At 40.6% G+C, this 24,581-nt stretch overlaps 1 protein-coding gene across 4 annotated transcripts in view; it reads right to left on the bottom strand.

Annotated features, from left to right (window-relative positions):
• Positions 1–6,263: 6,263 nt before the first annotated feature.
• LOC122647310 (sphingoid long-chain bases kinase 1-like) overlaps positions 6,264–24,581 on the bottom strand; it is a 61,723-nt gene continuing 43,405 nt past the window's right edge. For all 4 annotated transcript variants that reach the window (XM_043840736.1, XM_043840735.1, XM_043840734.1 and 1 more), the window contains 3 exons: positions 7,554–8,494; positions 6,826–7,198; positions 6,264–6,657 (listed from right to left, as the gene is read on the bottom strand). In XM_043840736.1, the coding sequence (XP_043696671.1) occupies positions 7,049–7,198; positions 7,554–8,494 (1,091 nt within the window). In that variant the 3' untranslated portion in view covers positions 6,264–6,657; positions 6,826–7,048. The remainder of the gene's footprint in view (positions 6,658–6,825; positions 7,199–7,553; positions 8,495–24,581) is intronic.

The raw sequence follows: 24,581 nt of genomic DNA, 5'->3' as shown, positions 1-24,581 counted from the left end.
CACTCCTATTTGGCAAAGCGAGCAAATGGGATTGAGACCAAAGCCACGGGAGTTGAGTAAATCCGGTAAGGGGAGATTTCCGTGAACAATTTTCCAAATAAGATGTTGGATCTTAGGGGTGGTGGGAAGATGCCATAATTTTAACCAGGTTGAGTCTGGAGCAGCATCGTTAGCTTCGATGAGTAGATGAGAGGCCGAGGAAACAGAGAAATTTCCAGAGGACGTACCTAACCAAACGATCCGATCTTAACAAGGAAAGATTGGAAGAGGGATGGAGAGGATGGTAAGAGCTGTGTCGGGTGGCCACCAATGGAATATGATGTGTTGTCTCCAGAAACCTGGCTGCTGGTCAATAAAATAATCCACCGATGAGGGGGCTCCGAGAGGGAGAGGGTATGGCGCCGGTAGAGGAGGGGTATTGGGGATCCAGTAATCAAGCCATGGATTGATAGAGCGACTGTTTCCAATCTGGAGGAAGGAACCTTTCCTGAGAAGATCCCTAGCAGAGCTATCCAATTTCTAGCCCCAAGAAGAGGTGGAAGGACATGCAACATGCATAAAGTTGGTGTAGGGGAAGTATTTCTCTTTCATCAGCCTTGCCCAAAGCGAGGTGGAAGAGGACAGCAATTCCCACCCTTTTTTTTGCTAGGAGAGCGATGTTCATTGGAGCAGATAATTTGACATTGAGGCCGCCCCTTCTTTTTGGTAAGCAGATGGTGTTCCACGAGACTATTGGTATAAGTGTTTTGTTTCCGCTTGACCAGAAGAAACTCCGACTAGTACTGTCCAACGCTTTCTGCACAGAAACTGGCATCCGGAAGCACGACATAGTGTAGAGACTCATAACTGAGAGGGTGGATCGAATGAGCACTATCTTTCCAGCTGGGCTTAAGTACTGAGTTTTCCAATGTTGTAACTTCTTTGTGATCCGATCTATCAGATTGCTACAGTGGTGTTTGGAAAGCTTCCCATTAATAAATGGAATGCCCAAGTAAGTATCCAGAGAAGTGGTGGGGATAATCTGGAAAAATTCTCGCAGCTGTCTCTTAGTTGCTGAAGGAACATTGGGGCTGAATTGAGCTCTGGTTTTGTGGAGATTTAAAGTTTGACATGAATATTTACAGTAGGTATCGAGAACTTCACTTAGAGCTCACACCTTGGACATGGAGGCTTCCTCGAAAAAAATAAGATATGAAGAAAGGGGATCTCCTTGTCTGAGACCTCTAGAGGGCTTAAAGAAAGGGAGTGGAGTGCCATTGAGGAGGATACTCAGTTGGATACTTTCGCCACAGAACCTGATTTTTTGGATCCACATCGGGTCGAATCCGAAGTACGACAAAGTACTACGCAAGAAAGCCCATTCAACTCTATCATTCACTTTCTGCATGTCAATCTTCAGGGAGAAGAAACCCTTATTACCTCATCTAGTCTTTTTGATTTTATGGAGCAATTCATGGGAGATTAGAACATTGTCTTGGATGCAACGCCCCTTAATAAATCCATTCTGACTAAAGGAGATAATTTTGTGTAGAATAGGACATAGCTTGTTGACTAATATCCTGGAGATGATCTTATAAATGAAGTTGTAGAGACTGATCAGCCTGTATTCTGAAAAGGAGGAGGGGTGATCTACCTTGGGGATGAGTGATATATATATTTGATTGAGAGACAGACTGAAGGTTCCTTGTGTGAAGAATTTCTTGATGCAGGCTGTAACCTCTTCTCTAACAGTTGTCTAAGCATTTTGAAAGAACATTCCCAAAAAATCGTCCTGTCCCGGGGCTTTATCTAAAGGCATGTGTTTGACTGTGAGATTGATTTCTTCATTGGTAACCAGTCTGGTAAGCCTTTGATTATCTGCCATTGTAACTCTACCCCTGATATGCTTAAAACATGAGTCGTCCTGTGAGGGAGAAGAAGCGTAGACATTCTTGAAATAATTAGTGAATGCAATGCCAAGTTGCTCCTCATCTGTGATAGTGTTGTCCCCTAGATTGATGAACCTGGTCTTATTTCTGGCCCTTCGTCTCATTGTGGTGAGATGAAAGAACTTAGAATTTCTGTCTCCTTGCATGTTCCAATTGGATCTGGATTTTTGTTGCCACAGAACCACCTCTTGATGAGCTGATTTTCTCAAGCAAGGAAGCCAGTATTTTTCGTCCATGAACCATTGATCAATCCTTTGACTAGGATGAATGTTGTACAATAGAGATAACTTCCTCTGAGCGTGCTTCATGTTGTGGAAGATGTTTCCCACTTGGAATCTGTTCCAATTCTTAAGAATATATTGCAGAGATTTGAGCTTGTTGCAAATCTTATATGATGGAGATCCCTGAGGATTGAGAAAGGACTAGGCCAAGGAAATTACATCTGAATAGCCAGGTTCAGTAAGCAAAAAGCTTCAAATCAAAAAGGCCTTGCCGATCTGATTGTGTCTCTTTCTGTGTGGAGTATAATGGCCTTGTGATCCGAAGAAGCTAGAATCTCAAAAGTAACAGTGGCATTAGAGCCAATCCCCCGACAGTTAAGGGCCATTAGCTTCATTTTTCCCCGGGTGATTGTTTACAGCCAGTCACCGTCGCCTCAGTGTCAACAACCGAACTAGGGTCCTTGTCTTGCCTTGCTTTCTTTGAGTGCTCTCCTTGGTTTGGGCTGCAAAGCTGTAAAGCCAAAAAATCCTCCGTTTCAGTTACAATAGCTCTCTTTTTTTTGTGGAAGGGGCATGAATTCGCTTTTAAAGTGGTTCTGGTGCGAAAGGACCTTTCGTCAAATCAACAAACTTGAACTTTTATCTTTCTTGGGAGTAGGAGTAATTTAGATTAGTTTAGTTTCTACAGTGTGAACATTACCTCTGTGGGATCTTGTTAATGTATCTTCATCATTCGAAAGGACGACCAGAATCAATTTTCGTCATCTTCAATCTTTTGCTTCGCGTTCCTTTAAGTTTTACTTGTCATATGAACATTGAAAATCCTCGGAGCAACCAAGGCTGGAGTGTAATCCATTTTCGCTTGGAAGAAGTTAGATCCAAGTCTTTGATCAAGATACTCTACTTAAGTCTTATTGATTCTGGCACGACTGCGCAATCGACAACGGCTTTGAGACCAGAAAAGTGGAAACATATTTTGCCACACCCTATAGGATACTCCAAGTAAGCACCAATGAACACAAGGAGAACCATAATAAGTTTCGATGGAGTTGAAGTATTTGATTCAACATAAATCAGTCCTGAAGGTAATGACCAATAAGGAGCAACATTGCCTGGCAGTGAGTCATTGAACGATGTGGCACACCAGTTGGTTACTGCGTTGCAAAGATGTCTTCATCCCACGCCAGATGATATGCAGCAGTTACCTGCTGTAGTAATGCAATCTAACAATGGGCAGCAAGCTCGTTTTAAGCAATTGATGACTTTGGTCGTAGCTCAAACTCAGCCACCAAGTTGGAGCCAGGTTCACATAGGCCAGGCTCCTTTCGTCTAGGCTTCCAGTGTTGTAGAAGGAAGCAACGGTCTACCCGTTAGTTAGACAGGCCACGTTGGCACTTCCCAGCCAGCCAAGTGGAAGCAACAGACCGACCTGGGGCATGATTCGTATACTGTGTCAGTGTCACAAATGGCAAGTGCTAATGGCACTCAAGGGAAATTTGTTGCCTAGTCCCTTAACACTATTCCCCAAGGTCAAACACAGTCTTAGTTGGAGATTATCCAAATTTAGGCAAAAAAGCTGACAGACGAAGGAATAACAGTTTTTTTATCAAAGACCGAATGTTCCTTGACCGATTCTACCTCAATCAGAATGGCCACACTAGGGCCAAAACCCTCCACCAGTAGGTCAAGCCGATGTGCTTGAAAGAAATCCAATTTTCGGTCAGGCAAATCCAGCTAATCAGGTATTTGTTGATCGATGAGAGTTAACTCGTCTAATCCAAGAGCAAATTAATAATGTATTTAGACCGATAGCAAGACCAGTGTATAGGAAGCCTTACACAAAACACTTGGACTTGATAGAGTTCGGTAGCAATCTGAAAAATTCTTGAATTTGCAAAATTTTTGGGAAAGGACAATATATCCACCATCAAACTCATAGCTAGATTCACGGTCCAATGTGGAAGCTTAGGCTTTTTCCAAATTCTCCGACCGGTTCAGCCTTTACGTGGTACATCAATCTGCCCACGAATTCTGTGCAGAATTGGAGAGAGATGTAAGACCGGTTTCATGTCCAATTCTACCAGACATAACCAATTGTGTTTATAGATGATTTGGCCAGGATGTCCCAGATATCTGGTGACTCAACGGACAAATTTGTAAACAGGTTCAAATTGGCATGATATAGGTGTCCTACTATTCTCTAGGAGAGCGAGTATGCTAAAATGGCCCTAGGCATTTTGCCTTTGAATTTAAAAAGTGCTTCGCCAGCCAAGAATTCATTGACCTCTGTCATCTAGTGGCCCAAGTCACAAGTTATGAAATTCTTCTTAAGGAAGAAGACATTAATGTGACCTCATCTCAGATGCCACATATAAGTAGAGTTCACTGGAGCTTGTTTACATTTAAGATCTACATTTGAAACCACATTCATTTTAGCCTGATTATCTAGAAAATAGAAGCCATTTTGTAAAAACCCAGATACCACAAATGAATTATTTAGACGAATAACTAATTTAGAATTAAAAGAAAATTATATCCATCCAAAATCAATTTTGAAATAGATAAAATATTCCTTTTAAAAGAGAAAATATAAAAACAATCCTTTAAACTCATAATCAAATTAAAAAATAATAATAATAATAATAATATGTTGTAGCCAATTTCCTTGAATTTGTTATAAAAGATGACAAGAAGATTTATGCACAACTTGATAAGTTTCAAGTCATGGCCGGTAACCAAATGGGCTAAAGGAAGTATGATATTAATTGACTTTATGGCTTGTTCTCTAATAGAGAAATTGCCGGTGTTGAGTGATTTCAAATTCAAAATGAAAAACAAAAGAAAAGACAGGACCCTTGATTAGATTACTATCGGAGAGAAGATTGAGGAGAAAAACAGGGAGAAAGACAAGACTTTAAAAAGCCAATGAATGTCTAAGACTAATTTTGTTGAGTAAACGACAATAATTCAACATCATTCATACCAATGACAAAATTTAAGATGAAGAAAGATAATTTTTTTTCACTTGTGGCAAAAACTGATACTTCAAACGTGATTGCCGATAATTGAAAAACTCAGCATCACTCAAATATCCTCTACTATGTGCCCATGTATCCTCATATTTGTCGGCCATCCATGTTTTGGCCTCCAGTCCTAAGTTTTCAGTACATTGTTTGCCACTTGACCAACTACAAATACAATGAAACTTAACATGTGATTCTCTATGCGTCCACAAAATTACAACCCCATCTAATATACCACTTGACAAAATTAGGGCCCACCTATATAACCTCTCCAAACAGGCTCTTGTTCAATTGGTTACTCCAATATTCTTTAATGAGAACAATAGAAAACCGTTGTGGGAAAGCTTAATATTATTGACGGCATAACAGTGTCCGGGCATATTAAACAAATTTACTTATTAATTTCTAAAATATTTCTGTGGTTGGGGAAGGGAAAGGGTGGTAGCCAAGGGACCTAACAACAGTTGTAATAACATTTTTCTCCAAGCCCTCCACAATTGACACACGACATTTAGGTAAGCACCCAGCAGACATGTCCACTCTTCCTTCAAGGCCAGGTAAGCACCCAAATATATTGAACATGCCCATATCATCACCTAGTTAGGGGTGTCAAAAAAACCCAGCTAGCCCCACCAGGGCAGGCTTAGTTTAGTGTTTTCCTAACCCTGGTAGGGCCAAGTTAGGTCTAGGTCGCAGCCTCAGCCCTGTCAGGGCCAACCCGACCCCATATTATTATATAATATTATATTTAAAAAATATATAGAGAACTGGCCTTACTGCTGTGGTCAAGGCTTCTACATTAAGACCAAATGGTCATGGTTTCAAGTTTAGAAAGTCTCTTTGAGAAAGATGACGTTTTTTTAATATAACATGAGCTTTGCTATGTGGGAGGAAAATGCCGATATAACTTCCAAATTTCTTTAGTGCTCAGGAGAAAAAAATGATCCGCAATTGAAACTTTTTGTAGGTAGAATCAGCAATTGAGACAGAGAGAGAAGGGTAGGAGCCTGTCAATAGTAGTCCATGCGGTTGACATAGACGATCAAACTTCACCTGGCTTATCCAGGGGATTCACTGCCTGTCCAACCATCAAAATGCCATATTATCTTGTCCAAGTGGCCAAAAAAATAGGTGCATGGGAAAGGTTCCTACGATGAGCATGCAGGAAATCCTTTTCTAGTTTCTTATATTTTTATGTTTTTATTTAGATAGACTTAGTTGCAGAATTGACTTCCTCTGATCTCATACATGTGCTCATACAATTGAGATCACGATGGTTTGATCTTCCAAGTTTTTGAATTATTCAAAAGTCTTGACATCAGAGAGATCTTGGCTCACGCCTGCAGGTCACAGTACCAAACAAAGGACGTCCTTTATTAAAAACCAAATCGACAAACGGCACCTCTGCTCAGAGCAGTAAAATGTCTTGCTGCTCACTTCTGCCAATAATTATATTTTCTCTTCGATCTTTTATATTCCAGCTTTCTGTCAGGTCAAAATATAAAATATTCAAGAGAATGCAATTTAAAAAGGAAATGAAAAACACCCCATACAAGCAAGGCGAACTGCAAGCAGCAGCTACAATGATAGTTATCTCAAAAAGAAAAAAAAGGAATAAGACGTAAATGGGGCAAGGGAAGGGAGAAAACTCACTTGTAACAGTACTGTGATTGCTTGTAAACTTACTGTGACCTCAAACACCCATAGTAGAGAAGGCTCAACAGGAAATAGAACAAATTGGCTGGAAAAAAGATGTGCTGCGTGCGTATGCTCTGAATATTCCACAACACACTGTATTGTTGCTAGAAGTGAAATCAGAGCTTACAATGGCAAACATACAAAGTTGAGAAATCATCCATAAATCAGTTGTCGGACTTTATATGCGAATTCTTGGGGGATGACCAATAAGTCTGCATTGTTCAGGAAATAAAGAAGAGACAACCTGTCCATTGACTGACAGAAGTTCACCATCAATGCCACAACCATTGTGAGTGTTCTTACCAGGCTTAATCTTCACTGACTTCACCTGCATTCAAACAGATTTGAATCAGATGTCTTGCATGCTTGTCGACATCAACCCAAATAAGGAAATTATCCCTAGAATCCTATCACTGAAAATAACATGCCAATTAGGATAGAGAAGAAACTCCATTGATGGGTGCTAAGTGCAAACTGAGGTTACTCTATTCCCAGATAACCTGAAGACAATAGAACAGTCCTGTGACTTTGAAGTGTCTTATGTGAGTCAAGGGATTTACAGCATGGACTAGGATATTATTAGTTTGCAACTCATAATCAGATTACTTGAGTGACAAGCTACTTCTGAGGCACTGACCCCATCATAGGAAGTGGAAAAGACAAAAATGGTTGTAATTTCATACCTTGACATACTCTATATATGGCAATGAAAGGTGTCGACCTAACTGCAAATGCAAGAAAAATCTCAGTAGCCTCAGACGTCCACTCCCATGAACCAACAGTAAGTCCAAGGTTTTATCATCATGCTCTGCTTTTGGTGCGACCACTTGTACAGTCTGAACAGTCTTGCACGCATGGTTGCATACCAAAACACCAAGGAATTGGCCCTTTTTAAGAACCCACTTATCTTCATATTTTGGGGCGATTTCCTTCTTGATTCCTGGTTCAACATCACCTGATGGCCCAAGAAGCTCAATGGGGTTCTCTACATCCCAGCTGGGCTCAGTATCCCACTTTGGTTCAGTATCCCATATGGGACCAGGATCAGACATTGTTGATGAAATATCCTCCTTGTCATTGGTCGATGGATTCCCCCAGGAACATCGAGTGGGATCATGGGTTGCAGTCAATCCAATCCATCCTTTATCTGCCCTTGACTTTGACCTTGTTCTCGGCCGGTTAGGAGTTGCTGACAGTGGAAGTTGCGGGTGAAGAACCTCCGGTTCTGCTGTTGCATTACTTCTCCCAGACGATAGTCGCTTTGATTTTGGATCAAGGCCACGGACATATTCAGATGGTTCAGTGCTGGCATGTGTGCTGCAAGGTGTGTCCAAGTCTCCAGACATTCGACTAGGGGTCATTAGCGAATCAATACTTGATAGACTGGATGCTCTGGGAATCCCTTCTGCATTTGATCTCCTCATAATGTCTGGGTACAGGTCAGACATATCAACTGTATCCTGACCAGCTGAAACTTTTCCATCTGGGTCAGATGCCTCTTTTGCTGCAGGAAGATATTCCACTTCAAAGCTGTACTTTGGTAAGCATAAGAACTTGAGGAAACCTGCCACAAAATAGCGAAGAGGACCAAATCGCTTCTGATATTTCTCAGAGAGTTCAAGCACTGCAACAAAGGGGGTGAGAAGAAAAAGGCAGTAAATCTTCCAGTACCATGCCAAAACACTCACGCCAAATAATTGGTTTCATGCAATTTTGGTCAGATTGCAGCAACTTCCCAGACTTGATTACAAGTCTTAGTTTGACAAGCCAAAGGATTATAGTATCTCTGGTCAAGAATCAGCTTATGGAAAAAATTTCCAACAATAAGTCATGACAATAATTAAAATATAACAAAGCAGAAAAAAAAGTAAAGTAGTGGAACTGCATGGCTTTGTACATCAACTGTGGAATAGACTATTTATCAACAAAAGAAAACAAAAATTGGAATGGGAACATGCATAAGCCTTTTAGGAATTATAATAGAAGGGAATGGAAAACTAGTAATGAAACAGAATTTTCAAGGGTTCACTAGGCAAGTAAAGAGGAGAAGACATATGGGGAAGTTCTACCTTACCAAAAGGGAAAGAGGATAAGACAAACTAATTATGACTAGACGACAAAATAGAGTTAACAGAGAAAAAGAAGTTATTGAAGGAAAAAATAATAATAAAATAAAGCAATCACAAATCATGGGGGTTGGGTTGTCTTCAGCCTTACGAAAAGGATGAGGAAGTGGTAAACCAGCAAGGTAAGAATGGAGGAAACTCCTTCAATATATCACCGATTGACTTAAAACTTCAGGGGTGAAATCCTAATCCCCAGCCCTCTTGAATGCAAGTGACAAATATGAGAATCAGAAAGATAAAGATGAACAAAAAAAAATCTCTGAAATCAGAAAGGGCAGTAGTTATAGGTTCAGGTCTGATTTCAAGAAAATATCCCACAACTCCCTTTGAGTTTCGACCTGAAATTCAGTATAATGGGTTGCCTACAAGAGAGGTACTAGTATCCCAAGCCGCAGGAAGTTAGAGGATGCAACTAACAAGATCAACTCAGTCTGTTCATCTACAATTACTGCCAGAACAGAGCAGGGAGGAATGATAGAAGAAGAAGAAATAAAGGAGAGGGAGAAGAAGAGAGGATCAGAATAGATGAAGAGAGGGAAGAAACCTGTTGTCGCATCACTCTAGTACCATTAACAACTCAAATGAATTTCATTCATCAAATATGTCTTTTACTGGCCACAAGCTTGTATTTAAAGAAAAAATAAAAGACTCCTAACTAGACTGTAAAACTGAAACAAACTCTAAATCAAACTCGACCACTACCTAGCCTATTAAAAGTAAAACAAAAGATAACAAGATAAATCCAAATAATAAATCAAAAGAAATGAATAAACTATACTACACTACTGGACCAAAACTAAATTTGGACCCGGTTCATCTCCATCTGGGTTCCCCTACGAGTTTGGGCCGGTCCAAGGAAGTGCTCCTGCATCACCCTGCACAATAAAGGTCTGGGAACATACAAGTTGAATTAAACACAATATATTAGCATTTGAAATGGGCCTAAGCTTAACACGTTGAAGAAAGGAAGTCCATTCAGTTGACGCAATGGTTAATGTTATAAAAGGTCAATGTTCTCAGCAAATTATATACTTCTATGTGCACTTGGTTTCACGGCCAATTCTAGGGCCAAGCTAAGTTGAGAAAAGTTTTTCCAGCTTGGCTGGAGCTCATCACCCAAGGACTCAGCCGAGGTTCACGACAAGCCTAGTTTCCAAGAGTGAAGTGTGTTATTGATGCAAGCCTCACCTAGGCTGCTGGACATGGATCGGGAGGCTGCTGGACATGGATCGGGAGTGTAAACACAATTCAACTACAAAGATGCTATACAAGAGAGATTCACTCTGTCAGTAAAACGGAGATAACTTTCACCTCACAACTCGGCTTGGGATGATTTTATTTGGAGCTGCAAGCTAACAGAAAGGTCTACAACTTCGGTTCTTTAGGTTTTCAAAGATTCTGACCATAAACGGGTTTGAAATTGCCCGTGAAGTGAGGGCTTCTACACAGGACCGAATCTAGAATCAAAGGAAGAAAGTTGCAAACATTTGATGTGCAACTACTGGAATGAAATGGGAGTGAACTGAGCTTGGTTATGGGGTTCAAGAAGGCCATGAATGAGGATAAAATGAATTATAATGGTGAAAGGAATGGAGAGGGAGAGAGAGAGAGATAACAGCCCCAATGAATCAACACTTCTAGGTTGTCATAGGAGGTAGATGCATCAATACTTATAGATTGATTGTTGCAACTCTTCAAGGCTGCAAGGAAAACTTCACTTCAGCTTGATTGAAGTGAAACTCGTCTTGGTTTCATGGAAAACTCATCATGGTTCAACCGTTTAAGTGTGTACTCAATGAAGCAACAATGATTTTCATTCATCAAAATTCAACTTCTATTATTATTCTCTTGCTCCTTAGAAATTATTACATATTAAGAAAAAGAAAGCTAAACCCTAAAAGTTCCTATGATATCTTGACCATCCATTTACAATGAGATTCAAGGGTTGAGATTAAACCACTACATAGCTTGCTAAGAAAACAAAATGACTTTTCAAATTCTCAAAATGATCGCAACCATCACCTATAATTCCTAAGGTTGAGAATGTACAAAAAAGAAGAGAAATTAAAATCCTAAAATGGTAGAGACAATCTACTATCTAGCAGGTTGAACCAACATTAAATGCCATCAAATAGATTCTAGTTCCCATGTCTTGGTCCTTGCTTCAATACCTTGATTCTTTCTTCTATGTCTTTATTCATTCTTCAAAACCATGCTTCTTGTTTCAATGCATTGATTCTTGTTTCAAGGGAAAACTTTAGTTCTTCAAGAGAATACATGTGTACATGGCTACCAAATCATCAAGCACTTTGAATTTGAAAGAGTTCACATCATCTTTTCACTAGGGTAGTTGAAAGGACATGCAATAGGGACTCTCCACATCATTACCTACTAAGAGAAGATTTTGAAGAGTAAATAAAAAAAAAAAGCCAAGAATACCAAGGGGTGGCGGCTAAGTCATTGGTGGGGTCCACTTGTGGCCCACTAGGGGGGTTGGATTGGTTGGGCTAGGTCCAAGGGAGGCCAGTTAGGGCTAGAGGAATTAGGCTGGTTGGGCTAGGTGAATAGTTGCACAAGGGGGCCGACTAGGGGTGTGGGCTAAGCAAGGTTCTAAAACTCAGGTTTCGACTAGGTTTCGACCAGCCAGAAATCGAGTTCGTCTCGGCTTCGACCACATCTCGGTCGAAACCTGGAACTTTCTCCAGGCCAACTCGAACTTTGGTTTCGAGGCACAGAAGTTGTTTTTATGCCTTGATTCTTGTTGAGCTGCCTATTTTTGACATTTTAAATCCAATCCATGCATTAGTTTCACATAGACAACACTAAAAATAATACTTGTGGTTTTGATCCAAGTTTGATACTGTATATTGTTTTTGGGCATGGTATCGAATAAGGTTTGACCAGAACATAACACCTCCAATATAAATCAGATTTAAGCAATCTTGGATTTGTTAGAAAGCTTTGTATTAATAGCTTTCCAAGAAGTCCAAGATTACTTAAATCTGGTTTATATTGAAGGAGCTATGTACCGGTCAAACTTAATTTGGTGTGCGCGAATGCTGTCAAAATCGCTCTGAATGAAAATATTTTTTTGGACACCAAAACAAATGAATATTTTACCGCAATTTTGGTTTTTAGCAATGTTTTACCATATTAAGATTTATGGAATTTTTAGATTTGAGCAAAACCCCAACATTAGAAAGTTGAAAATTGCACCTACCGTCGAAAATCCAATTTTTATTCTTAAACTGGGGTGTTGATTTTTTTTCCTTTTGGAATTTGATTTTTTTAACTATTTTTATTGGATTCAAATAGGGGTATTTGCTTATTTATGAATAATATCTTAAGTAATTAATCATTTACTTAAATGATATTAGACATAAATAAGTGTCTGTCCTGGTTTCTGACCTGGTTACTGCCATACTTATGTATCTGTACTGGTTTCGAACTAGATTTCCCCAAGTTTTGATGGGCATAACTATTGAAACTTGCGAAATTACCAACATCTCGGCGAAACCATCGAATTTCAATCGAAACCTTGGATTTTTTAAAATCACCCTTCAACTCGTCTCGGAAATCTGCGAAGCCAAGTTAACTCGGTGGTTTCGACAAGTTTCGATCGAGTTCTTCTTCCATGGGGCTAAGTACATAGGAGCTGGCTAGGCTAGCCGAATAGGGGTTGCTTGGTGGCCTAGGCTAGCCTGCATAATTTATCAAGACGTAGTGATCTACATGCCTCAGGCATGAGGCAATTCAAGGCACATAGTTTGTGCCTCAACTCCCCATCGCTCGGGCGGGCTCCTCAATGCGCCTTTTGTGTCTCAGCTAAGTTTCAAGGTGTGCACTAATGTGCACAACTAATGATGATGCATGTCTTGTTGCAAATGTTGGCAACACTGGAGCTGCCTTGGGATATTCTCTTCGGTCGTTTTCATATTTTGGTTCATTGACTTGATATGCGGTGTGTTGCACTTTAAAGAATAATGTATGGACACGGTTTGCTATTTTTCAACCTATCTGATACTTTTAACTTCCAAAATCTGGACTCATGATCATACTCTAGTATTTGCACCATTAATTAGATTTTAACTTCTAATTCTGCTTCGGGTATATGAGTTGCTACGGACTTTTCCCTTGGTCAATAATTCAATATCCTGCACTCCGTAATTGTTTAATGCGCTTGATTGAATGCAGTTACTTGTTAGTTTCACACTCCTACTTAGTTGTTTACTTGTGGTAGAACTCAAATAGCAATTAGCCTATGTAGGACATGGACACAGAATGTTTCAATAATTCAGTATCCAGCTGCCTTGGGTTTGAATCATGCTAATGCTCTGGCTGCACCATATTGAACAGATCCTGATTTGCCTGCCACTGGCCAATAGCCCACCTCCTTCAAAAAACACACACCACAGGCAGAAAAAGTTAAAACCTTTTACCATTCTACTTTAGGCTGTGTTTGAAAATCATATCTAATGGAATTCATTTCATTCTGATTTTGCATAGAACATTTGAATGCATAATGTTGAAGTGTTGAAGATTGGTTCGGTTCGGTTCTCTTCTGGTTTGGTTCTCTTGGTAAAGTGTGTAATGTAAGTAGGTACATTGGAGTGTCTAGATTCATTATGCACATGTTTAATGTGTTAGTTGTGTGTGTGAATATGCAATCATACCATATTTGTAATATTCTCAAGATTATAAATAAAGTGGTGGCCTTTGTTTCATTGACAAGCCAGATCATTCCCTCTTTTCTCAACTTGGTATCAAAGCAGGGAGGTCATATGTTCGACCCCTGGGAAGGTGCATCGGAAGGTTTTTTTCCCTACATTTCTTCTCCCTAGATGCCATGTGATCTTGGCCACGTGCAAGACCAAGTGATATTGGCATGCACGTGCAAGGGAGTGTTGATGTATACATTTACGCTGCCCTTCCCTAACAGTTCGAGCTTTTAGGTGAAACGATAGCGAACATGGTATCAAAGCGCAATCCCTTTAGCGATTTTTTTAAGAGTCCGCTAACCACCACCATCGAGGCTTCTGCCTCTTGGTTCAGCATACTTGACTGAACATGTGTTAGTGCATATCGCACCATGCTAACCATCACTGACCACTAACCACCACCATGCTACCTACCGCTGGCGCCCTATCGTGTACCGTCGCCACCACCACCACCGTGGCCCTTTTTGCCCTCCTTTAGGGCATCCTTTTTATGACAATCAGGTCGGACACCCACTGCCACCGCCTGCTAGCCCTCCTCGGGCCACCGCTGGCCCCTCTGGCCACCTGCCAGCCCCTCCTCCAGCCACCGCCTGCCACCACCGATGGTTTTTATGGCTTTTTAAGGTCTTGCCTGCTTGCTGCCACGTCTTCCTGAACCTCTCCAGCCCCTGCCGGTGCATCTCCAGCCCCTACCGGTGCCTTTTCCGGCCCTCTATTTGACTCTACAACTACTGTGACTTCTCTTTGATGCTTCTTTGAGGTGTTTTCTGCACTCTTAATGGTTCTCTACCTCTTCCTATCTTGTGAGTAGCACCTTCTTTCCAACCTCTAGTGCATATGTTGGGTTTTTCATGGAGAGCTCTAGTATATCTGGTGCTACTGGGAGCAGTGATCTAAGTCACCCTATTGCTCCTCACCATCATCTTACTCTCCAACCTGGCCCCACTAAGTTGAATGGAACAACTTACTTAGCTTGGTCTCATGCATGCCTCCTTACCATTCATGGTAATCATTTTTTGGGGTATATTAATGGAGTCATCCATAGTTGTTGGCCAGCAACTACGCCCAAATATATGAAATTCGTTGTCAAGCTCAAGAAACTAAACAGAAGGATCTTCCTGTGTCTGCCCATTATTCGGCCTTGACGACATTATGGCAGCAATTGGACTTCTACCATCCTGTCACTATGACTAGCCCAGTTGATGCTACTACATTTGCAAAGGAACGTGAAATGGAACGAGTTTATGCTTTCCTCACTGGCCTTAATCCAGAGTATGATCAGATACGCATTCAAGTTCACAAAAGGAGTACTTTTTCTACTTTACTTGAAGCTTATAATATGATCCAGCATGAGGATCATTACCGTTCTATCATGATGCCTCCTACTACACCTCCTCGGTTTGCTCTTGTTACTATACCACAGACTTCTTTACCTGTGGATAGTGCTGGTTCAGTCAGTATAGCTAGTTCTACTCGTCCTCCAGTACAATGTGACTATTGTGGCCGTCTCGTCATACTAGGGAGACTTGCTAGAAATTACATGGCCATCCTAAGGGGGGTGGAAAGGGAGGGAAAGCTGGTTCTGCTCGTCCTCAGGCTCAGGCTAACTTGAGCGAAACTCCTGAGGTTACTGGTATTTCATCTATGTCTGCAGAACAAGTTGTGACTCAGTTCCAACATATGATGTCTCAAATGGCTACTACATCTTCTACCGTGGCACCTTCCACTGCACCTACCTCCCATCTTGCCCAGTCAGGTATATTTCAGGCCTCCTCCCAATATAGCACTTCATGGCTTCTTGATTCTGGAGCCTCTGACCATATGACCGGCTCCTCAGACTTGTTTTCTTCGTATCTCCCTGGTTCGGGTAAGGACAAGGTCCGAGTAGTTGATGGTTCTCTCTCAGCTATTTCTAGTAAAGGCTCTATTTCTTGCACCCCAACCATTACTTGTCCTCTATTTTGCATGTCCCTAATCTTTGTGCCAACTTACTTTTTATACATCGTCTTACCACTGATCTTAATTGTTCTATTCACTTTTTTTTTACCCATTGTGTTTTTCAGTACCTAGCGATGGGGGCAACGATTGGATATGGTAAAGTGCGAGATGGTCTTTACTAATTGGATCCTGGTCTCACTACAGTTCCCTCACCAATTTCAGCTCATATTACTCAAGAAGCCAGTGCTCTCCGATAGTTGCATCATTAACACCGTCGTCTTGGTCATCCCTCCTTTTATATTTTGCATCGTTTGTTTCCTTCTTTGGTTGAACAATGTAACTTGGATAATTTTAATTGTGATGTTTGTGAACTTGCCAAGCACACACGTTCTTCCTATTTTCCAAGTGATAATAAAAGTTTGATTCCATTTTTTGTTATTCAATCTGACCTATGGGATCCTTCTCGAACAATTGCTCGGGATGGGTATAAATGGTTTATTACTTTTATTGATAATTGTACTAGACTAACCAGGGTCTACCTTCTTCACACCAAGTCTAAGGCTTTTTCTTGCTTCCAGTCCTTCCATAAAATGATCCAGACACAATTCAATGCACAGGTTAAGGTTCTCCAAAGTGATAATGGGACGGAGTACCTTGATGGTCCTTTTTTCCAGTACCTTGATACCCATGGCATCCTCTCTCAAACCTCATGTGTTTGCACACCGGAACAGAATGGTATTCCAGAACGCAAGAAGCGCCATCTCCTAAAGGCCACACACTCTCTAATGTTTACCATGCATGTCCCAAAGTATTATTGGGGTGATGCTATTCTCACTGCTGCCTTTCTTATAAATCGGATTCCTTCAAGTGTTCTCGACTTTAAGACTATTGTGAGTCAGTTTCCTGAACCTAGTATCGCCTCTCACCTTCCTCATGTATTTGGATGTGTCTGCTTTGCTTATAACTCAACTCCCTCCCGGTTAAAACTTGACCCCCAGGCCTACCAATGGATCTTCCTTGGGTATTCTACTTCTCAAAAGGGTTATAAGTGTTATCATCCTCCCTCTCGCAAGCTTTTTATTACCACTGATGTCACTTTCATGAAGATGAACCCTATTACCAATTTTCTCTTCAGGGGGAGACTCTAGAAGAAGAAAATCCTTCATCTCCATTAATTATAGACACTGTTCGACTTTAGGAGGAGCAAAAATATACTATTCAGGGGGAGTAAACTAATGAGATCGATGCTGCCACTAAACACAAGGATCTTATCACCTATCACAGAAAGGAAAGTACTATCCCTAACAAAGCATGTCCATCTACCCTGCACCAAGTAATACATCTTCTTTCTTTGATGATCGTCCTATTGCCCTAAGGAAAGGAGTCAGAACTTATACCAAACACCCTATTTCTAACTGTCTCCTATGAATCTTTATCTCCCTCCTACCGTGCCTTTGTATCTTCATTGTCATCTATGTCTATTCCATTAGGTTGGAAGGAGGCTATTGTTGACTCAAAATGAGAGAATGATATGATAGAAGAAATGCAGGCCTTAAAGAAGAATGATACTTGAGAGCTTATTCCTTCTCCTAATGGGAAGAAACCAGATGGATGCAAATGGGTGTTCACAGTAAAACAAAATGTAGATGGGACCATTGCACGTTATAAGGCCAGATTAGTTGCCAAGGGATTCACACAGACCTATGGAGACCTTCGCTCCAGTTGCAAAAATGAACTTTGTTCGAGCCTTTTTATCCTGTGCTACAAATCTTGGATGGAGTCTCCAACAGCAAGATGTAAAGAATGCCTTCTTGAATGGCGATGTTGAAGAGGAGGTCTACATGGATTTCCCTAATGGTTTTGACTCATCTACAAGCAGAGTAATATTGATCAGATCTTATTTGTCAAACACAAGGACGGGAAAGTCACTGTGCTAATTGAATATGTGGATGATAGTAATTACCGGAGATGACGAAGCAGAAATTTCATCCATGAAAACTCAGTTGCCAGCTGAATTTGAAACTAAGGATCAAGGACATCTAAAGTACTTCTTAGGGACTGAAGTAGCCCAACCCAGCAAAGGGATCTTCATATCCCAACGAAAATATATATTAGACCTTCTTGAAAAAACAGGGATGCTTGGGTGTAAACCTATTGACTCTCCCATTGAAGTCAATCACCAACTAGACAGCCCAGGTGATGACTTTGTTGACAAAGAGAGGTACCAACACCTCTTTGGAAGACTTATCTATCTCTCCCACACCAGACCAAACATTGCCTATGTTGTGGGGGTCGTTAGCAGATTTCTTCATGATCCGAAGACACTCACCTTGAAGCACCATATAGGATTCTTCGGTACATAAAGTCAGCCCCAGGGAAAGGAGTCCTGTTCTCCAACAATGGAAGTCTAAAGTTAGATTCCTTTACTGATGTTGACTGGGCTGGCTCTGTTGATGATTGACGATCTCCTTCAGGTTATTGTACATTCCTTGGGAGGGAATTTGGTGGCATGAATCCAGTGCTGAAGCAGAATATAGGGCAATGGCACAAGGAGTTTGTGAACTCATGTGGTTGAAAAAACTACTCCACGATCTTAAAATAGCTCTTGAAGAGCCTATGAGGCTCTACTATGACAACAAGGCTGCAATCAGTATAGCTCAAAACCCTATTCAGAATGATATAACAAAACATGTTGAAATTGACTGTCACTTCATTAAGGAGAAGATTGAAGATGGTCTGATTTGCACTCCATTTCTTATAATTGAGAACCAACTAACCGATGTGTTTACCAAAGGCGTAACAGTTAAAACCTTCCAGCCTATTGTTTCCAAGTTGGGGATGCATGATATCTATGCACAAACTTGAGGGGGAGTGTTGAAGTGTTGAAGATTGGTTCGTGTTGGAATATGGGTATTTGGGTATTACGTGTGACATGGGTCGATCCATGATATAAGATCGACCCATGGGGTGTTATTTCTATTTTAGTTATTTTCCCTTTCCTAGTTCTATTCTAGCTCTATTTAACTAGTTAGAATTAGAGTTATATTTGTAATAGGTGTCAACCTTTCTACTATTATAAATACATATCGTGGAGGGCTATCATTATTAAGCCATTCACTTATTTCTACATGGTATCAGAGCCTAAACTCGATATCTGAGAAATTAATTCTGCTCTCCTCCATCGTCTCCCTCCACAATTGATCTCTCCTAGATCAACTAACCCATTACCCTAAAACCCTAAATCAACCGAGACCCTCCTTCTCTCTTCCCTTCTCTCGTTTCCATTATTTCATGGGGGCAGTACTTTAAGGTGATCTAAATATGATCTAGTACTTACCCTAGAGTTTACCTCCTTTACTTTATCCTATTTTATGATCTCCATGCACAGTGAGATCCATGTTTGAAGATTGAAGAACTGCAGATTTTATTTTAGAAGACCTGCAGATGTTTTAAGACCTAAAAAAAATTTTCTCGAGACCTGCAGATTTTTTCTCGAGACTTGCAAATCCATATTGTGCGAAGATCTGCAGACTCCTTTCCTCTTTTTTTAAAGACTTGCAGCAGTTTTTTATTGAAGACCTGCAATTTTTTGAAGACATGCAACAGTTTTTTGTTGAAGATCTGCAGATTTTTTTACAGGAGTGCAGTATTTTTTTGAAGACCTGCACATTTTTTTCTGTATACAGATCTGCAGCTTCTCTTTGTTTGACAATACTGTAGTTGTTCATTTATACAACCTACAGAGTTTATTTTGAAGAACTGCTGCCTATTTACCTATTGCAGAATATTCTGCAATTTCCCGCACTTCTCGATTCATCAAGTTCTATCGGTATGCCTGATTCACCGCATCCACTTGCTACCACCAACACCGACCAATCTTCTACACAAGGGACCCATCATGATTATCCCTCTTTTCCAGTCAGCCCGATAAAGCTCGATGGCACTAATTATTTACTTTGGTCTACACAAATGTTTCTTTCCATTGATTCAAGGGGCTATAAGGGATATATATATGATACCACTGTCAAACCAAGTGAAGCTGGTACATTACAAGACAAGTGCAGTTCCAGCAACTCTCTTGTTATGGCTTTTCTTCTCACTCAAACCAAGTGAAGCTGGTACATTACAAGACAAGTGGAGTTCCGAAGAACTCTCTTGTTATGGCTTTTCTTCTCACCGCAGTTGACTCCATCCATTGCCCGTGGCTATATACTACTTGATTCAGCCGCAAAAATTTGGAAAGCTGCTAAAGGTACCTATTCCCAGGTAGGGATTGATGCACAAGTGTATGATATTCAACGAAAAATCCATGTAACCAAACAGGGTGAACTTACTTTATCTGAATACTACTGTGAACTCCGTAGCCTATGGCAACAGCTTGACTATTATGATAACTTTCAGCTTGATTGTCCTTCTGATATTACCAAATTTCAGCTTAGGGAGGATAAATCCAGAGTATACACTTTCTTGACTGGCCTTAATGTGGAATATGATCAGCTTCGGTCTCAAGTTCTGAGTCGTTCACTTTTTCCCACTTTGAAGCAAGCCTACTCTATGATACAATTGGAAGATACTCGTCGTTCCACCATGTTACCAACTACACAGCCAGAGAGATCTGCTTTAATTTCTTCTAGAGGTAGCTCTTCTAGTACTAGTACACGTTCCTCGTCTGAGAAGGAACCTCTTAAATGTACTCATTGTGGAAAGGAACGACATACCGTGGATTTTTGCTGGAAGTTACATGGTCGGCCATCTGACTCTTCTGATGGTCGTAGTGGTCGTGGTCGAGGCCGTGGCGGTGGTCGTGGTGGCACACAGGCCCATCTTTCTGAAGCTACTGAAACAGCCCCTACTACCACACTTTCTGCAGAGGAACTTGCTGCCTTTCGTCGTATGATGACTACCTTCGCCTCTTCATCTGCACCTGCCTCTACCTCGACTGTGGTTCCCTCTTCTAAATCGAACCTTGTTTTCTCCAAACCAGGTATTTCTTTTGCTGGTCATTGTGCTTCGGCATTATCTCATCCTTGGATAATCGATTCCAAAGCCACTGACCACATGACTGGTCAATCCAATTTATTTTTTCGTTATTCTCCCTGTTCAGGCAAAGATAAAATTAAAATAGCCGATGGTTCCCTTTCCTCTGTCTCAGGGAAGGGAGCCATCCATTGTTCTCCTTCTTTATCTTTGTCCTCTGTTTTACATGTTCCTAAGTTAACTTCTAATTTGCCTTCTATCAGTAGTTTGACATCTGATCTCAATTGCAAAGCTATTTTTTATCCTTCACATTGTGTCTTTCAAGACTTGGGGACAGGGAGAATGATTGGAACTAGTAAAATGCGTGGTGGTCTCTACTTGCTTGACGATGATCTTATCTCTAATGCTGTTACTATGTCTGGCCAGGCTCTTATTGCTACTTCCGCTGAACATCATTTATCTGAATTGCACCGATGGCATCGTCGACTGAGCCATCCACCTTTAGGAACCTTAACTAAGATTTTTCCTGTTTTATTTCAGCATTGTAACCCTCACTCTTTATTATGTGAGGCTTGTGTTTTTGCAAAACAAACTCATTCTGTTTATTCCAGTTCAAATAAAAGATGTTCTAAGCCTTTTTCTATGATTCATTCTGATGTCTGGGGTCCCTCACGTACCTCTTCTATTTCTGGCTTTAAGTGGTTTGTCACCTTTATTGATTGCCACACACGCACCACTTGGGTTTACTTAACACGACACAAGAGTGAAGTTTTTTCCTATTTTAAAGTCTTTTATAGCATGGTTCAAACTCAGTTTCAAGCTACCATTCAAACTCTCAGGAGTGACAATGGTCATGAATATTTAGATGGAGCCTTTCAATTATTTCTTGCTACTCAGGGTATTATTCATCAAACCAGTTGCGTTGACACTCCACCCCAAAATGAAGTGGCTGAACGCAAAAATAGACATCTTCTTGATGTAGCTCGCTCTATTATGTTTGAAATGCATGTTCCTTCTCATTTCTGGGGAGAGGCTGTTTTAACAGCTGCTTATCTTATCAATAGGATGCCCTCTCGGGTACTTGACTATAAATCTCCTCTTGATCTTTTCAAGGGGTCTTCTTCTTATATTATTCCTCCCAAAATTTTTGGGTGTATTTGTTTTGTTCGAAACCACTATGCCCATGGCAAACTTGATCCCTGCGGTCTCCGCTGTATTTTCATTGGTTATTCTCCCACCCAAAAGGGGTATAAATGTTATCATCCTACATCTCGTCGTGTTTTTGTTTCCATGGATGTCGTTTTTCATGAGGCCGTGGCTTTCTTTCCATCTTCGGCACTTCTTCAGGGGGAGTCCATTCCTACTCTAGAAGAAGTGCCGATTCCCATTCCCCCTCTACATGAACCTATTGATGACTATCATGTACCTTTAGATAATGATGTTAAAGGGGAGCAGCAGGTACAGCCAGTGAAAGATTTCACACTACTGCATTACCAGACCAAGAGTTGTCCTCTGACCCAAGATCGAATGACACCTCCTCTGGTAATATTTCTAATCCTTTAGATGCTGCTACTTCTCCTATTACTTCTGATCCATCACTTGATCTACCCATTGCTCTTAGAAAGGGAAAAAGGTCTTGTACGCAACATCCAATATCACAGGTTGTTTCGTATGAATCTTTATCCCCATCATTTCATGCTTTTGTTTCCTCTTTATCCTCTGTTTCCATACCACAGACTTGGCAGGAGGCATTTGCAGATACTAGGTGGAAGGAGGCCATGATCGAAGAAATGCTAGCTCTAAAGAAGAGTGGTACATGGGATCTTGTCACACTTCCACCACAAAAGAAGACTGTTGGCTGCAAGTGGATCTTTGTAATTAAACAAAAAGCTGATGGAACTGTTGATCGTTTTAAAGCAAGGCTGGTTGCTCGCGGATTTACTCAGACATATGGGATAGATTATTTGGAGACTTTTGCACCTGTTGCCAAAATGAACACTATCAGGGTAATTCTCTCTTGTGCTGTGAACTTAGGATGGAGTCTACAGCAGCTTGATGTTAAAAATGCCTTCCTCCATGGTGAATTAGAGGAAGAGGTATATATGGATGTCCCTCCTGGGTTCTCATCTACTGCAACTCATGGCAAGGTTTGTAAACTTAAGCGTGTGTTGTATGGTCTGAAACAATCACCACGTGCATGGTTTGGTCGTTTTCAGACAGCGATGTTGACATTTGGTTATAAACAAAGCAATGCAGATCACACTTTATTTATCAAGACATCGAGCAGCATTATTACTCTCCTCATAGTATATGTTGATGATATAATTGTAACTGGAAATAACCCTGCTGAAATTTCCAAGTTGAAGAATTATTTCGCCAAGGAATTTGAGATTAAGGATCTAGGCATACTTCGCTATTTTCTAGGGATTGAAGTGGCCCATTCTTTTCAAGGGTTGTTCTTATCTAAACGCAAGTATAATCTAAATCTTCTTTCTGAAACTGGCATGTTAGCCTGTTCTCCTGTGAATACTCCCATTGAGGCAAATGCTCGTTTCCGAGACACTGATGGTGAACCAGTGGACAAAGGGAGATATCAGAGGCTAGTTGGGCGACTAATTTATTTATCTCACACTAGGCCTCGATATTGCCTATCTTGTGAGTCTTATCATCCAATTTATGCATGATCCCCGGTCTAATCATCTGAAAGCAGTATTCAGGATTTTGAGATACTTGAAGTCGGCTCCTGGTAAAGGAGTATTATTCTCTCGTCATGATCATCTACAGATTAAGGCCTACACTGACTCAGATTGGGCTGGTTCCCATGATCGAAAATCCACCACAGGTTACTGTACATTTGTGGGTGGAAATTGTGTTACATGGCGCAGCAAGAAGCAAACAGTGGTGGCCCGTTCTAGTGCGAAGTCTGAATTTAGAGCTATGGCTCTTGGTATTTGTGAACTATTGTGGCTCAAGACTTTGTTACAAGATTTGAGTATTCCTATTACTCTGCCTATGCGACTCTACTGCGACAATAACTCAGCAATAAGCATTGCCCATAATCCAGTGCAACATGATAGGACGAAACATATTGAAATTGATCGTCATTTTATCAAGGAGAATCTGGCTAATGGGACGGTTTGTGTTCCTTATGTGCAATCTGGGGAACAGTTGGCTGATGTGTTCACCAAAGGCTTAAGTGGAAAAGTTTTTCAACCTCCAGTGTACAAGTTGGGCATGACTGATATCTACGCACCAACTTGAGGGGGAGTATTGGAATATGAGTATTTGGGTATTACGTATGACATGGGTCGATCCATGATATAAGATCGACCCATGGGGTGTTATTTCTATTTTAGTTATTTTCCCTTTCCTAGTTCTATTCTAGCTCTATTTAACTAGTTAGAATTAGAGTTATATTTGTAATAGGTGTCAACCTTTCTTCTATTATAAATACATATCGTGGAGGGCTATCATTATTAAGCCATTCACTTATTTCTGCAGTTCGGTTCAGTTCTCTTCTGGTTTGGTTCTCTTGGTAAAGTGCATAATGTAAGTAGGTACATTGGAGTGTCTAGATTAATTATGCACATGTTTAATGTGTTAGTTTTGTGATTGTGTAATTCTGCAATCATACCATATTTGTAATATTCTCAAGATTATAAATAAAGTGGTGGCCTCTGTCTCATTGACAAGCCAAATTATTCTTTCTTTTCTCAACTCATAATAAGTTCATCTCAAGAGTCATCTAGAATCATAGCTAGAAAAATTTTAAAGAGAAGTTATTCTAAGATTTCATGAAATGAATTCACTTCTATTTTTATTGTAACAAAACAGAATTGAATAAATGGCTCGAATGATTGAAATAGATCAGACAAGCTCTCTATTAATAATGAAGGAAAAAATACAATAGGACAGAATTGCCCCTACTCTATAGAGTCGGGAATACATAATT

The sequence above is a fragment of the Telopea speciosissima genome, unplaced genomic scaffold (genome assembly GCF_018873765.1).
Source record: "Telopea speciosissima isolate NSW1024214 ecotype Mountain lineage unplaced genomic scaffold, Tspe_v1 Tspe_v1.0021, whole genome shotgun sequence".
NCBI classification, from domain to species: Eukaryota; Viridiplantae; Streptophyta; class Magnoliopsida; order Proteales; family Proteaceae; genus Telopea; species Telopea speciosissima.
This window is presented reverse-complemented; position numbering and strand designations above follow the sequence as displayed.